This window comes from Pocillopora damicornis, chromosome 5 (genome assembly GCF_964200805.1).
Source record: "Pocillopora damicornis chromosome 5, jaPocDami1.2, whole genome shotgun sequence".
Lineage (NCBI taxonomy): Eukaryota > Metazoa > Cnidaria > Anthozoa > Scleractinia > Pocilloporidae > Pocillopora > Pocillopora damicornis.
In genome coordinates this window covers 7,983,037-7,997,207 of record NC_142674.1, presented here as the reverse complement: position 1 = coordinate 7,997,207, position 14,171 = coordinate 7,983,037, and the positions used below count along the sequence as shown (strand labels likewise).

General features: G+C 38.3%; 2 protein-coding genes and 1 pseudogene across 4 annotated transcripts; 2 read left to right on the top strand and 1 right to left on the bottom strand.

Annotated features, from left to right (window-relative positions):
• Positions 1-278: 278 nt before the first annotated feature.
• LOC113685283 (uncharacterized) lies at positions 279-4,383 on the bottom strand. Its single transcript, XM_027202771.2, has 3 exons — positions 3,747-4,383; positions 2,026-3,096; positions 279-1,554 (listed from the first exon to the last, which is right to left on the bottom strand). Exons 1-3 carry the CDS (start codon positions 3,865-3,867, stop codon positions 1,256-1,258), a joined length of 1,491 nt encoding a protein of 496 aa, XP_027058572.2. The 5' UTR covers positions 3,868-4,383; the 3' UTR covers positions 279-1,255.
• Positions 4,384-6,082: 1,699 nt separating this feature from the next.
• Positions 6,083-11,524, top strand: LOC113685292 (uncharacterized). 2 transcript variants are annotated; one of them, XM_027202781.2, is made up of 3 exons: positions 6,083-6,271; positions 9,156-9,282; positions 9,754-11,524. In XM_027202781.2, the coding sequence occupies exons 2-3, from the start codon at positions 9,199-9,201 to the stop codon at positions 10,537-10,539; spliced, it is 870 nt and encodes a 289-aa protein (XP_027058582.2). In that variant the 5' UTR covers positions 6,083-6,271; positions 9,156-9,198; the 3' UTR covers positions 10,540-11,524. The 2 variants fall into 2 exon arrangements, with proteins under 2 accessions (XP_027058582.2, XP_027058581.2); XM_027202780.2 differs by lacking the exon at positions 6,083-6,271 and having other exon boundaries at positions 8,314-9,282.
• LOC149044970 (uncharacterized) lies at positions 11,524-13,093 on the top strand (annotated as a pseudogene). Its single transcript, XR_016187028.1, has 3 exons — positions 11,524-11,528; positions 11,666-12,465; positions 12,588-13,093. The product of XR_016187028.1 is annotated as an uncharacterized LOC149044970 (transcript).
• The last annotated feature ends 1,078 nt before the right edge of the window (positions 13,094-14,171 follow it).

Below are 14,171 nucleotides of genomic sequence, written 5' to 3'. Positions count from 1 at the left end.
ATGATGCCGTACTTGAGAGTGACTTCACACTTTCACTACCAAGATCTCATCATTAATTCTCCTTACTGTCTGCAACACACCTCGTGTTGTATTGGTTTGGAGAAATTGGTATTGGATCAACTAATAATCCTCTAATTGATAGTTTTCTTAATTCTCATCACTTGTCTGCTTGATATCATATTGCTATTGTAAGGAAAATTTTGTCTTTGTCACTCTTAAGAGTTAAAACATGAGTCAACATTTATGTTTTTAGAATCTGACACCAAACCAGACATGGCTCTTCATTCATTGATTTAATTAAATCTCATGAAACAACATGGAAATTTTTGAGTGAAAAAACAATTGATTAAGTGAAACTTGATGTGGTTGTTACTTGTGCAGTCATCCATTCTATGGATACTTTGTCAGTCTTTGTGGTTCTGTGATTAGTGGAGTTTACTAGGTAATAATGGAAAACTGTGTTCTTAAAACAGAACATCAAACAATAAGTATCAAACACATTCAACTATTTTTGGCATCCTGTGTAACTCTGACATTAAAATATAAAATGGTATATATACTGAAATACCATTAGGGCCTTAGAAAGAAATAAGTTAATGTAGATTTTTTTTGAGGAATTATATACAAAAGCTTTTGATTTTCATCATTATTTTTTGTTCCTTTTTCAAGTCAATGAGAAATGAGATGTTTGGATTTCAGAAAGAGTCAAGTCTACTACAGGAATCCTGTAAAACATTCCAGATGTCAGATCAACTTAGTTGTCAGGTATGCAGATTGTGACAATTGTACAAAGTAAGCTATCTGAAAAAAGTATTTACATGTATCAAAAATAGTGTATTCACAAAAAATAATATTTAGGCTTACATGTCTGCTAAACAAGAATGACAAAATCCTGCTTACTGTCTACTTGTATAAGAAAATGCTTGTGATCTGTATATTGCCTCAAAAGAAATGTGGTTGCCTACTATTAATGTACAAATTAAAGTTGTTGGAGGAATTCAACTTAGAATTCTTCTTTTTCCTCAACATAAATTAGAGTATAATGCTCATAACAAACCTCAAATAACTGATGAAAATAACATGTCAATATATTAATAATTACAGAATACACAAGTCATATGAATATCGTATTGAAATGCCTTTGTCAATAAAAAAAGTTCATTTGTGCACATTTAAATATTCAACATCCAACATTATAGTCAACCATAACAATTCAAAAAATAAATAAAAATGAGTATAAAAACAATTTTCAATATCAGAGAATTATACAAACTTTTGAATCATTTTTGTCTGGGTTTGCCCGTAGGGTTGCATTATTATTGTTCTCTGTTTTGGAATCCTCCACTGAGTGCTCTAATTTCTTTATATGTTCTGATAATTCTTTGACCTCCTTTTCCATTTGGAAGATTTTTTCATCCTTAATCTGATCATCTTTAGCAAATCGTTTCAGTCTCAGCTGCAAGTCCTTCACTTTCCTCTCTGCTGTATCTAGTTCTCTCTCAGTTTCTGCCAATTTCTGTTTTAAGTAACTGTCTGAGTCTGAGGCAAGTGAATCTGACAACAAAAGAAAAAAAAGACATCACATTAAATTTTTTCATTTTACTTTTTCCTAGTTTATAGATTGGGTGTTAGACTATGTTAATAAGATTTTATTCCAGGCTTTCCTTTATGAGTCTCTGGTAATTTTTTTTCCAACATAAATGTGAGTCACAGCAGATTTTTTCTTTAACCCTTTAATTCCAATGTGTGATTAGGACAGAATTTATTCATAGCATATCAATACAACATTAGACAGGCAAGTGATGAGAATAGAAAAAAAATACCAATTACAGAATTATTTCTTGATCCAATACCAAATTCTCTGATCTAACATCATAAGAATTGTAGGGCAGACAGCAAGGAAATTTACTAATGAGACCTTAGGAGTCAGGGTTTGTTCAATTCACCTAGTAGAACTGTAAAGAGTCTATGATGAATTTAGGCCCACAGCTGTCCTACTTTCCTGCATGAAAAAGAAATACACACCTGTACTTCTATTGTCAATTTTTCTTGCTCTTAACTTTCCAACTTCTTGTTCCAAGCTGAGGACTTTGATTCTGTAGGCATCCTCTTGTTGTTTCATTGTAAACATATCTTGTTTCAATTTTTTGTTCTCCTCTTGAAGTTCATCTTGTTTGGTTTGTGGTGCTTCATTTGCAGGTATTGTAGCAATCTGTGTTGTTGTCACAGCAGGCTGTTGTTCTGTGGGTGGAGCATCTGACTGAATATGTTCCTGGTTCTCCATAGGCTTGTCAGCTTCCTCTGAAACCTCTTCCTGCTTCACATCCGTGGGTTCATTCTCTGGAGTTGCTTGTACTATCTGATTATCTTTGTTGTTGTCTGTCTCTACAGGTGTTATGTCTGGTTTAGTTGCTCCATCAGCTTCATCCTTATCACTGAGTTTTTGAGAAGAATCCTCTGTAGTTATAGTGCCCTCTGTAGCTTCTTCTTGATTGGTATTGGTTATGTCAGGAGCATCTCCTTTTTCTCCATTTGATTCATTTTCTTGCTTCTCTGCTATATCCTTATTTTCAGATTCTGCTGCTGTTCCTTCAGCTTGTTGCTCCTCACTGGGTTTTTGAACATTACTTTCTCCATCAGCTGGCTTGTTTTCCTCCTGGCTGACTGCACCTTGTTCCTCTTTGTTTCCTTCCTCTGTAGGTTTCTCCCTCTTCTCTTCTGGTTTCACCTCAGCTTGTTGTTCATCACCAGGTTTTTGAGCAATACTTTCCTCTTGTGGCACATTATCACCTTCCTGTAACACTGCCTTTTTCTCACCATCATTGTTAACTTCTGTCTCTTCCTTGGGTACTTCTGAATTTTCCTCACTCTTAATAATGTTATTTTCATTTTCCTCAGCTGTGTTTTCCTCTGATTCCCTCTGATTTCCTTGTTCCTCACTTACAGCAAGTCCTTCACCTGCATCTTTCACAGGCTCTGCACTCTCAGATGATTCTGTACCGCCTTCATTGGAGACGGGCTCCTGTGGAGCTGAGCTATCTCCTGTTTCTGGTTTGGACTCCTCTTGTGCCACAGGATCACTACCTTGTGGTGGCTCTGTAAAGAATCCCAATTACAACTAAATATTAGACAGGAACAACAAAGCCATTGACCGAGAAAATAAAAGTAGTGAATAATATGTACTTCTACTGTGAGGTAGTTACTATAACGTAGGCATTTAAAAGAATAGAGTTTTGCCTGTTTCCATCTTGATATAAAAGCTATACAATTCATAACAACAATTTGCTCATGCTGATAAGTAAAGCTGAAATTCTTGATTTTCATTTCGTGATTTTTTATGTACTTCAATGAAGTCTGATTTATTGAATTATCTAAGGGAAACTGCCTTGTTGAGGTAGTTCGTTCGCTTGCACAATCGTTTATATTGCAAGCAACCTTGTAATCGAAACATTCGAGGTGGTTTTTAAAGCTTTTCACCAGCTACTTCGGGTTTTGGGTTTACTCGTGGATAAAACCACAATCACGGTCTCATAAAACAAATCGAACGTTACGAAAGGGCTGTCGATATTTGATAAATTTCATGCATCGTTTACGAGGAAATAGGAAGTTAAGAATATTCGCGATGGATCTTGCGTAACCAGACAAAAACGCCGAACATCGGTCTTTCGATATGGTGTTTATAAGTCTGTCAAAAATAAATACAATAATGAAAAGCACTCGAGTAAGATTCATAAACAAGTTATTACCTGACGAAGTCAGCTGCACGTTTTTTTGTTCCGTCTCTTGATCAGGATTGTCTTGAGCTGGTTTTTCGGCTGCTTTGTCGCTGTCGCTCAACTGTTGCCCTTCTTGAACTTCTTCTGCCATTTTGAGTTTCGTTTCACTGACCAGTTGCTTTAAACAACAGTTTTTAAAATCGAATCAACGATCAACGGTGATGGAACTTAATGGCGTGAATAACATCTGCACGCTGCTGAACAGTGCGGATCGTGCCTTTCTACGACACTGGAATTTGCTCAATTCCCTGACACGTCAAACAAAATTCGTCTTATTTTCAATCTTCCACCGTTCTTTTTCAGTATTCTTCGCGGCTAAATTGTCTTTAAAAGGGAAGTTTCTGCAGTTCAACTGCAGTGCCTCGAAAGAAATAGTTTGGTTTGCATGAGTTCACGGTCACTTGTAGACTCTTGATCTTTCAATTATTCGTTTGTCACCAGTTGCCTGGTAACGGATTAAGGTCGCCTACGTAACCAAGAATAGCAAGGCTTTTCGTGTTTGTATTTTGACGCTTTTTTTGGCGATTTCAGATTAACTGAAATAAGATTTTCAGTGAGAACAACTTTTCACATGAAACTGTTCTCCACATTTTGTATAACTTCAATCAATCAAGGTCGTTTGTTTCTCAGGGAGTCGGTTATTTGGTTTATAATGTTTGTAAATTAAATTCCGGAGTCACCACTCTTCAAACTTTCTTTTGTCTCAGCATTAAATGAAACTTACTTTAGGTATCTTAAAAACAAAAGAGGAATGTTTATCCAAGTGACCAGACGTCTTTTGAACAACATAGTCTATTGTTTTTGAAAGAAAATGGATTAGTCCGATATACTGCAAGTCTGTTCTTTCTGGAAAGCAATTTTTGTTTTGACTCCCGCAAAAAAAGTTCACGAAATGCAGTTTCATTAAAAATTTACACATACTTTCGTACCAGAATCAAAGCCACAAATGTATAGAGCGTCTTCCGATTGGGTGTCGTAAAACCAAATTCAAAACCATAGTGATCGTAATGGCCAATCAGAGGAGAGGAAAATCCACTGTACTGAGCATAAAAATCACGAAATCAGGCTGATAAGCGCGCGCGCATTCCGAGAACATTGTATTAGTTTTCAATCAGTGGACCAGGTAAAGAGGTACGGTGGTCTTTTGCTCTTAAATGAGCACGATTACGTATATTTTTTTATCGAATAATTTCGGTGTTCAAATTATTCCCTTTAAATTGGAGAAATTAAATAAGAAAGTAATCGAAGGAATAATAAGATATAACTTAGCGTGCACGAAGCCCGTTACTCGCGGATGCAAATTATGTCCTTTTAAGCGACGACTCGATGCACGATTCTTTAGGTCGAAGTCGTTTAATATTGGGCGATTTGTCCTCAAAATGTATATAAAATTTTTACATTCGTTTGAGACCTTGTACCTATCAAGTGTTACTGTAAAAAGCCTTGCTTCTAGTTGGCGCAAAATTTACTTTGAAGCTATGAAATGACGCGCGTGATTAGTGCCAATACAGGCATAAATTGGATAGGTTTGGCCCATTATATCTCTTAAACAAGCACGATAACCTATCTTTTATTTTGTTTTTCTAAACAAGCATTGGTAGGGAACATTTAAAGAAAGTTGAAAAAAAATTGTTGGATAATTTCTTTTTTCTGAGGAGTCACCTTAAGAGCTGAGTCAAAGTAAAAACAACTAGACTAACTAAAGTGCGGGAAAACGTGGGCGACCAAGGCGTTATTTTTTTTTAGTGTTGCTTCTGATCGGCTATAAAATGGGCACAGAGTGAATTGAAGCTATACTGCATGGATTACTTTCAAAGACTGCTGTATTACAATAGATGTTTGATGAAAAACTTTTATATAACGCTTGGCATGACACTGGAATCAAGTTTGATGAGAAACTTTTGACGACACATGCCGTTAACGGATGCAGTGTGTCAAAGCGAACAAGGGTAAAATCTATTCTTACAGAAATTTTACAAGCTCAATGTGTGAAGGAAACAGCAGAACTTTGCATGGTGCTCGATGATCGAGGGAAATTTTTTTGAGTAAAAAAATTTACCTGTCTCCCCCCCCCCCCCCCATACGCTCTGTAGTGTTCTTATGATCCCCCCATGGGCTTTTAATTTCCTAAAAGTCCCCCCTTCATACTCTGTTAGCGACGACTGTCCCCCCCCCCCTCGTACCCCTGAAAACCATGTGATCCCCTCGAAAAATCCTCGACCCCTTCCCTCCCCCAGGCAATAAATAATTGAAATTCATACCTCAGGATATTATTTTTTGGCTATTCAACACTTTTCTGTCGATAGCTTGCCTTGGTTGCTTCTCTGCATCAGCATCGAACGAGCTTATAGCATTACCTTTGTTCTTTCCTTGCCTTTCATCGGTCATTGTTTTATTGGAAGACACTGGAATCAAGTTTGATGAGAAACTTTTGACGTCACATGCCGTTAACGGATGCAGTGTGTCAAAGCGAACGTAAATCGAGTCTAACAGAGGTAAAATGTATTCTTACAGAAATTTTATAAGCTCAATGTGTGAAGAAAACCGCAGAACTTTGCATGGTGCTTGATGATCGAGGGAAATACAGCATACACCATTCAGTGCGCACCTGCCCTCATCTGAGCTAACAAATGTTTCAACTACGTGTTGAAAATTTCTACAATTTTGAGGGACCGAGCATGATTAATTGCGTAAGGGAGTGGGACAGGGGTTTGAGGATTTTTTTTTGAGCCAAAAAATTTACCTGTTCCCCCCCCCCCCCCCCATACGCTCTGTAGTGTTCTTATGACCCTCCCATTGGCTTTTAATTTCCTAAAAGTCCCCCCTTCATACTCTGTTAGCGACGACTGCCCCCCCCCCCTCGTACCCCTGAAAACCATGTGATCCCCTCCAAAAATCCTCGACCCCTTCCCTCCCCCAGGCAATAAATAATTGAAATTCATACCTCAGGATATTATTTTTTGGCTATTCAACACTTTTCTGTCGATAGCTTGCCTTGATTGCTTCTCTGCATCAGCATCGAACGAGCTTATAGCAATACCTTTGTTCTTTCCTTGCCTTTCATCGGTCATTGTTTTATTGTTATGCGGATTACTTGATTGTTTTGTCTGCGGCATCGCTGTTGGCAGAGATCGTAATGAGATGTAGCTGAAAAGGACAAGATCAACAACTTGTCTTACGTCTAAAAGCGTCTTCAAGTTCAGTGATGTTCAGCTGCCCGAATTTTTCGCAAAATGGAAATTTCCGATAATTATTCAAAGGGTCCCCCCCCAAAAAAAAACGTACACGAACAGAGCAATTTGCCAGGAAACGGTCTGAGGGTCTGAACATTCGGTCTGCTAATAACAAACCTTTCCTAAATGTCAGCTCAGTTGATGAGCTAAATAAAAAGAAATATCTATTTGCGTTTGGTTTTTGTGTTTCGCGACCAGACTGTGTTGATTTTACAAGGAAATTAATCATCGCGTCTACAGCGATTTTTTATTTAGCACTGATGAACTTTTTTTTTCCTTCTAAAAATTTTTATTTTGAGTAATTTGTTTGGTAGAACAGATCACATGATTTGTAATCCAGCAATAAACATTTGAAGTCTTCTTTGGAAGAACGTGTAATTAAAATTATTGCAACTCAGGGGTTTTAATCACCGAGTAAGTCTCTTATTTTGAAAACAAACTTTGTCTTTCAACGAACACGATATATAGAGAAACAGACACAATCAACAAAACCAAAGAGGATAATATTATCGGTTCATATCTCATCAAAAATTCTTGCCATCTTGTCCCTTGCGGGTTAACTTCTCTTTCGAGTGACTCTGGACGCGCATACACTGATATCTTCCGTCTGATTCTTGTTCCTTTTGTATCAAATGAACTATGTGCCTCTGGTCGTGAAATAGAATACGCTGCCTCCAAAGCCGCTTGGCAGTGAATTTCACCTTCTTGAAGTCCTCGAGATGATTTTCTGACAGAGAAAGTATTAATATTTTCTTCCCGTGATATTTGCCTCCCAGAACTGATTTTTCTTGACTTACAATTGCTACTGTCATCTTCTCTCGATGTTTTTCTTCCGAAGCGGGTCGATAGTCCGATTCGTCTTGCTGTAGCCGCCATAAATTTCTTATTTTCTCGTACGAATAAAAAAGTTACACGGTATAAGTCATCAGAAAAAAGATAAAAAATTATCTCCTTATGGATACTCAGTCTTCGGTAAACTCCGGATTCATGAAGTGAAGTGCTTCTTCGGCTCAGGTATCGGATTTGTTGTCAATTTTCAGTGAGCATCAATTTGTTCGCTGCGCCATGCAGTGTCAGTTGGAACAGTTAGGTGCTAACTGTGCAGTATAACTTGACACTCGAAAACAAAGCGACAAACTGATTTGGAACGGATCAAGGGGCCATAGTAGCGCTATACAGAGGAGCGGAGTGTTGTGATATTGAAATAATGCGAACGAAAAATAAATGATGATAACAAGAACAGACAAACAGGTGTTCATCGTTTATTTCTGACGTCATCAACGTCACCTGATTAGCATTTTTTTGAAACAGTGACCGTCACTTCAAATCTAACGTATTATATTATGGAGGAAAAAAAGAAGGAACACTTGGCCAAGAACTTGGGATACAATTGCAATTTTTGCCTTCCGCGAAAAGCTTTTCGTTGTTTTATGCCATCCAGCAGGAGAATTAACCTGTCATGACTAGATTCCGGTTCTTAGATGTGCTATGTTGGCAAGCGTGGATTTTAAGATTAAGCCTATCAATCCTAATCTTACAAAACAGATAATTCATATCGTATCCATCTGCAATTTATAAATCTATAAGTGACTTCGTCTAAGCCAAAATATATTAAGCAAGGTTTGTTCCATTCTGATTTTGCCAAGCAGAAAATACTCAAAGATAAGGATGGTTTAAAACGCCATTTATATAGCGGTCCAGCCACCAAAAGAAGAGCTAAATATTCACAATTTCACAATTTTAAGGAGTCGTTTGAAACTGTCACGCTATCTTAATAGAAAACGCGATGTTAGATTGAATGATTTTGTATTTTGAACAGTATTTTAATGCAGTTTTTGCTTCCATAGAGTCCTATCAGCTAAGGTTCATGCATTGTAAACAGTGTGGAAACATTTATGAACTCCGCTCAGGCAGGAACAGAGAGCAACATCAGTAATTGTGGTTATTCTCGTTGTTCACACGTCTGTCACTAAAAGCATTTCATTGTGCATCACTGAACTTTCCTGACATTTTCAGCACGATGACATTGAGTTGACAAAAGTCCAAAAATAATCCTCCGACTCGTACCGAGTGACGTTAAGTTATGTTGTGTTACTTTGATGACGTCAAAGACTCGTCCAAAAAGGCTCATTACCATTCATTTCAGTTTCGGGTTTCAGGTTCATGAGCTTTTACGAATAAAACAAATCATGTGCCTATCTTTGAAAGACCAGTTTCGTCGTAGAAATCTATGGCCATGTGATGCAGATATCGCTGATTTTTCTTCGTCAATGGTAAGTTCATCATCAATAGCCGGTGCTGTACGTCTAGTTAATTGACATCTGATGCAGAATGACCTCTTGTTCTGATCTGCAGCTGAGTCATTTCTGAGACCTCGTGACTAACTTAAAGTAATTGGCAGATTTCCATCGTTAATTCAACAAGTTTGTAGATTTTCTGTACCACCTTCGGTCGTTTAAAATTTCAAATTAGGCAATGGAAAATATACCTACTATGAAGTGGCTTGCAACAATTCTGTATCATGCCTCAAGTGACACGCTCCAGCTTAAGTTGGAAATAAGTAACTTCGCTCTCAATTAACAACATGGCAGCCATTTGATAGTCTCCTCATGTTAAGCTAGTCCGCTCTATGTTGTTTAAGTAGTCCCCTGTTTCCTTTCATGAACTTCGTAACACACTTACACTTGTGTAAGTTTTTACGAGGCGCTTCACTTATTTTTTTGTTATAATTTTTGCTATCTTAGTGGCTAACCGGCCGCGCTTTTATTGTATACCGAGTGGTCCTGGCACTATACACTACAGCAATGACAGTACTTGCTGTGATTGAGAGGCAATACCAGGGTCTAAAATGGTTGATCTTCCTCACGAATTGGAGCTACACGTTCATCAATCTACATTTTGTCACTCAAGCGTTTCTTGTGTATTATTACCAAACGGTACAGCCCAACAGTAACGGAAGTGACAGTGACGGAAGTAACAGTAACGGAAGTACCATTAACGGAAGTAACAAAGAATACGAGGAAGAAAGTGAAAGCGATGATAACTCTGATGACGAACAATTCATATTCAGTGTCGAACCACAACTTCCATTAGCTTGCAAGGTATCATGGATCATTTGTGACATCGCTTCAAACATTGCCTTTCCAGTGACCGTGATGTTTTGGAGCCTAGTCTACAAACCTGGAGATTTTGACTTCGTAACGTTGAATTCGCACGCTCTGAACTCTGTGCTTATTGTTATCGACATCATGGTAAGCTCTATTCCGATCAAGTTTTTGCACGTTATTTACCCAATCATATTCATCACTGTTTATATGATATTTTCCATTATTTACTGGGCCTGTGGGGGAACAAATCCATATGGCGAGCCGTACATCTACCCTGCTCTTGACTACAGCGGACATCCAAAGAGGGCTGCTATAATTATTTGCTTGTTTCTTTTTGTTGGTAATGCAATGTCGCAGTTGCTTCTGTTTGGACTTTACGAGCTGCGCTTGAAGTTGAACCGCTCTTGGAATCGACTAATTTGAACAGTTAACCGGAAAAAAGAACCTGAATTGGAACTGGACATTTCTCCTTAATGGTTTTAGGCTTGTATTTTTTTTGCCAAATTTCGGAGTGCCTTCGAATGCCAATAGATTCAACTTACGTGCTTTTTTTTCTTTCAACGCAAGCATTATGTCTTTTTGGTGTATTTGAACCTGTATTGAGCGGTCACATGCGGGGAGTGGCAGGGTGACCGCTTGATACAGAGCGACCGCCTGATACAAGTTCCACTGAATAGGGGTATTTTAAAATAAGGATAAAAATCGCCATCTTATGCCTTAATTGACTGGTAAATTTACAAAAACTCGCTTAAAAGTACTACTAAAACTGCTTTCTGAGATTTGAGAGATCTTAGAGATTTCGGAGTCTCCCCGACTCCGGTGACTCGTCTCATCTTCTCACGGGCGGAGAAACGCACGTCCTGTAGTACTATTAATGAGGTGTTGCTCGCAGGCTATGTATTGTTTTGTTCTATCTTACACTGTAATCAGTTTTTTTTTATTATAAAAAAACTAATTAACGTCTGTTAGCATTAGTACCACTCTGTAAGAGATTTTATTTATCTCGCTGTGAGAGGGAGGGTTGGATGATCCCCACTACATGTTCCGTTTATCAAGTAGGCGTTGCCTCTTATTGATAGATTCATTCGATGACGAGAATCGTGATTGACTTTAATTCTACAAATTAATTTAAAAGCGTTAGGTTATTATGTTTAAAATCAGTTTTTCAGCAGAATCGAAATGAGAAAGAAGTTATTTTTGTTATTATTTCTCTGTCTAAATCCGCTTACCTGGAGAATCTGCTAACTTGTAAAGTGACACTGTTGTAACGACCCGTCACAGAAGTAATTTCACATTGAAGTTTTTTAATTTTGCTACGAGATAAAGACCTGATTTGCGTTTGTTCTGATTGCAAATAATAAATGTATTCTTTTAGATCGAATAATTATTAAAGCTTGGCTTGATATTATGCGGTTTGTGGTGGTCATTTAAGCTAACCAGTTCCGAATAAGGAAACAATACAAACCCAATGATCTTCAGTACAAACCCCAATAGTCCGACACACAATGGCTCTGAGACGATGTAAACATGAGGGACCTTAAGATACCAGGACGGGAAGCCAGAACGGCGACGGCACTGGAAGAGTAAGACTGGGACGACTCTCGTCGTGCCCGCCAAAAACAAAATACTTGAGCGGGTATTGTTTTCGTGTACGACGGCGATCCCGATATTTTCGCTTTATAACAGCAATATCATCCTTTAAAGACGCTAGGAATCTTCTCTTGGAAAGCCATAACGATGGTATGATCGATGATGATGAATTTGTTTTGTTGTATGGAGGAAACTTTTCGAAGAATCCAGAATTTCCATACGAAGAGTACGAAATGTTCGACTTGGATGCGATGGATGATACGGAATGCAAATCTGAATTTCGCTTCAGAAAAATGAAATTCCCCGATTAGCAGAATCATTGGATATTCCTGAAACATTTTTTTTGCCAAGGCACAACAGCTCCTGGAATAGAAGGACTTTGTTTGCTGTTAAGGCGACTGACTTACCCTTGTCGCTACTCTCACTTGATACCTCGTTTCGGGCGACCAATACCAGAGCTGAGCATGATTTACAACATTGTTTTGTATCACATTTACAACACACATGGTCATAGAATAAGTCAGTGGAACAATACAATTCTAGATCCTGTGAGTCTGGAGAGGTATGCTGAAGCTATCCATAACAAAGGTGCAGCACTGGATAACTGTATAGGGTTCATAGATGGAACTGTGAGACCCATCTGTCGTCCCGGGGAATTACAAAGAGTCGTCTACAATGGTCACAAGCGGGTTCACGCACTAAAATTGCAATCATTTACCTTGCCTAATGGTATGATTGCAAATATGTACGGGTCTGTAGGTAAGTCTGTGGTTCAGAATATACCTCAAATAAAATTGTTGCTAAGTGTTCAAAACCCTTCATGTTTGTAATGTTGGGTTCTGACTATGAATTTGCCGTTTTGGTTTTCAATTTTATTGCAGAAGGAAGAAAACACGATGCCGGTATGTTGGCAGATTCCGGACTACTCAATGATCTACAGCGCTTTGCATTTTCTTCCACTGGTCAACCCATGTGCCTTTACGGTGACCCTGCCTACCCTCTTTGCATCCACCTGCAAGTTCCCTTCAGGAACGCAGTTCTAACTCCTGCCATGCAAGCCTTCAATTCCTCCATGAGTGCTATGCGTGAATCGGTAGAATGGCTCTTTGGCGACATTGTGAACTATGTGATAAGAATACATGAAAGTCATATATTTGTACTGCGGAAAATACATTTTAAGCAAATGAAGATCATCGCAGTATATACTCAACTTAAGCAGTTGAGAAATAAGGCCTGAAAAAAATTCAGGCCTGAACGGGAATCGAACCCATGACCTCTGCGATACCGGTGCAGCGCTCTAACCAACTGAGCTATCAAGCCAACTGGGAGCTGGTCAATTGTGAGTTCGTTATATATCCGTAGATGGAGAAGGTGTGATAAGAATACATGAAAGTCATATATTTGTACTGCGGAAAATACATTTTAAGCAAATGAAGATCATCGCAGTATATACTCAACTTAAGCAGTTGAGAAATAAGGCCTGAAAAAAAAATTCAGGCCTGAACGGGAATCGAACCCATGACCTCTGCGATACCGGTGCAGCGCTCTAACCAACTGAGCTATCAAGCCAACTGGGAGCTGGTCAATTGTGAGTTCGTTATATATCCGTAGATGGAGAAGGTGTGATAAGAATACATGAAAGTCATATATTTGTACTGCGGAAAATACATTTTAAGCAAATGAAGATCATCGCAGTATATACTCAACTTAAGCAGTTGAGAAATAAGGCCTGAAAAAAATTCAGGCCTGAACGGGAATCGAACCCATGACCTCTGCGATACCGGTGCAGCGCTCTAACCAACTGAGCTATCAAGCCAACTGGGAGCTGGTCAATTGTGAGTTCGTTATATATCCGTAGATGGAGAAGGTGTGATAAGAATACATGAAAGTCATATATCATGGGTTCGATTCCCGTTCAGGCCTGAATTTTTTTCAGGCCTTATTTCTCAACTGCTTAAGTTGAGTATATACTGCGATGATCTTCATTTGCTTAAAATGTATTTTCCGCAGTACAAATATATGACTTTCATGTATTCTTATCACACCTTCTCCATCTACGGATATATAACGAACTCACAATTGACCAGCTCCCAGTTGGCTTGATAGCTCAGTTGGTTAGAGCGCTGCACCGGTATCGCAGAGGTCATGGGTTCGATTCCCGTTCAGGCCTGAATTTTTTTCAGGCCTTATTTCTCAACTGCTTAAGTTGAGTATATACTGCGATGATCTTCATTTGCTTAAAATTGTGAACTATTTTAAATTTATGGATTTTCATAAGAATTTAAAAATTGGTCTAAGCTCCGTGGGGAAAACGTACATTTCAGTGCTCTATTTCGCAGTGCCCTTAATTTCTTTAATGGAATTCAAACTTCAGAATTTTTTGATCTAGATCCCCCAACCCTTGAAGAGTATTTTGTATAGGATTTCACTTTATGACCATACTTTTTATTGATCAGTGCAAATTT

Coding starts and splice junctions, on each gene's coding strand:
- LOC113685283 (XM_027202771.2), bottom strand. CDS start 3,867: ATGGCAGAAGAAGTTCAAGAAGGGCAACAGTTGAGCGACAGCGACAAA. Junction 3,097..3,746: donor CGTGCAGCTGACTTCGTCAG/GTAATAACTTGT, acceptor GATTCTTTACAG/AGCCACCACAAGGTAGTGAT. Junction 1,555..2,025: donor AATTGACAATAGAAGTACAG/GTGTGTATTTCT, acceptor TTTTGTTGTCAG/ATTCACTTGCCTCAGACTCA.
- LOC113685292 (XM_027202780.2), top strand. CDS start 9,109: ATGACGTCAAAGACTCGTCCAAAAAGGCTCATTACCATTCATTTCAGT. Junction 9,283..9,753: donor CTGATTTTTCTTCGTCAATG/GTAAGTTCATCA, acceptor TTGCTATCTTAG/TGGCTAACCGGCCGCGCTTT.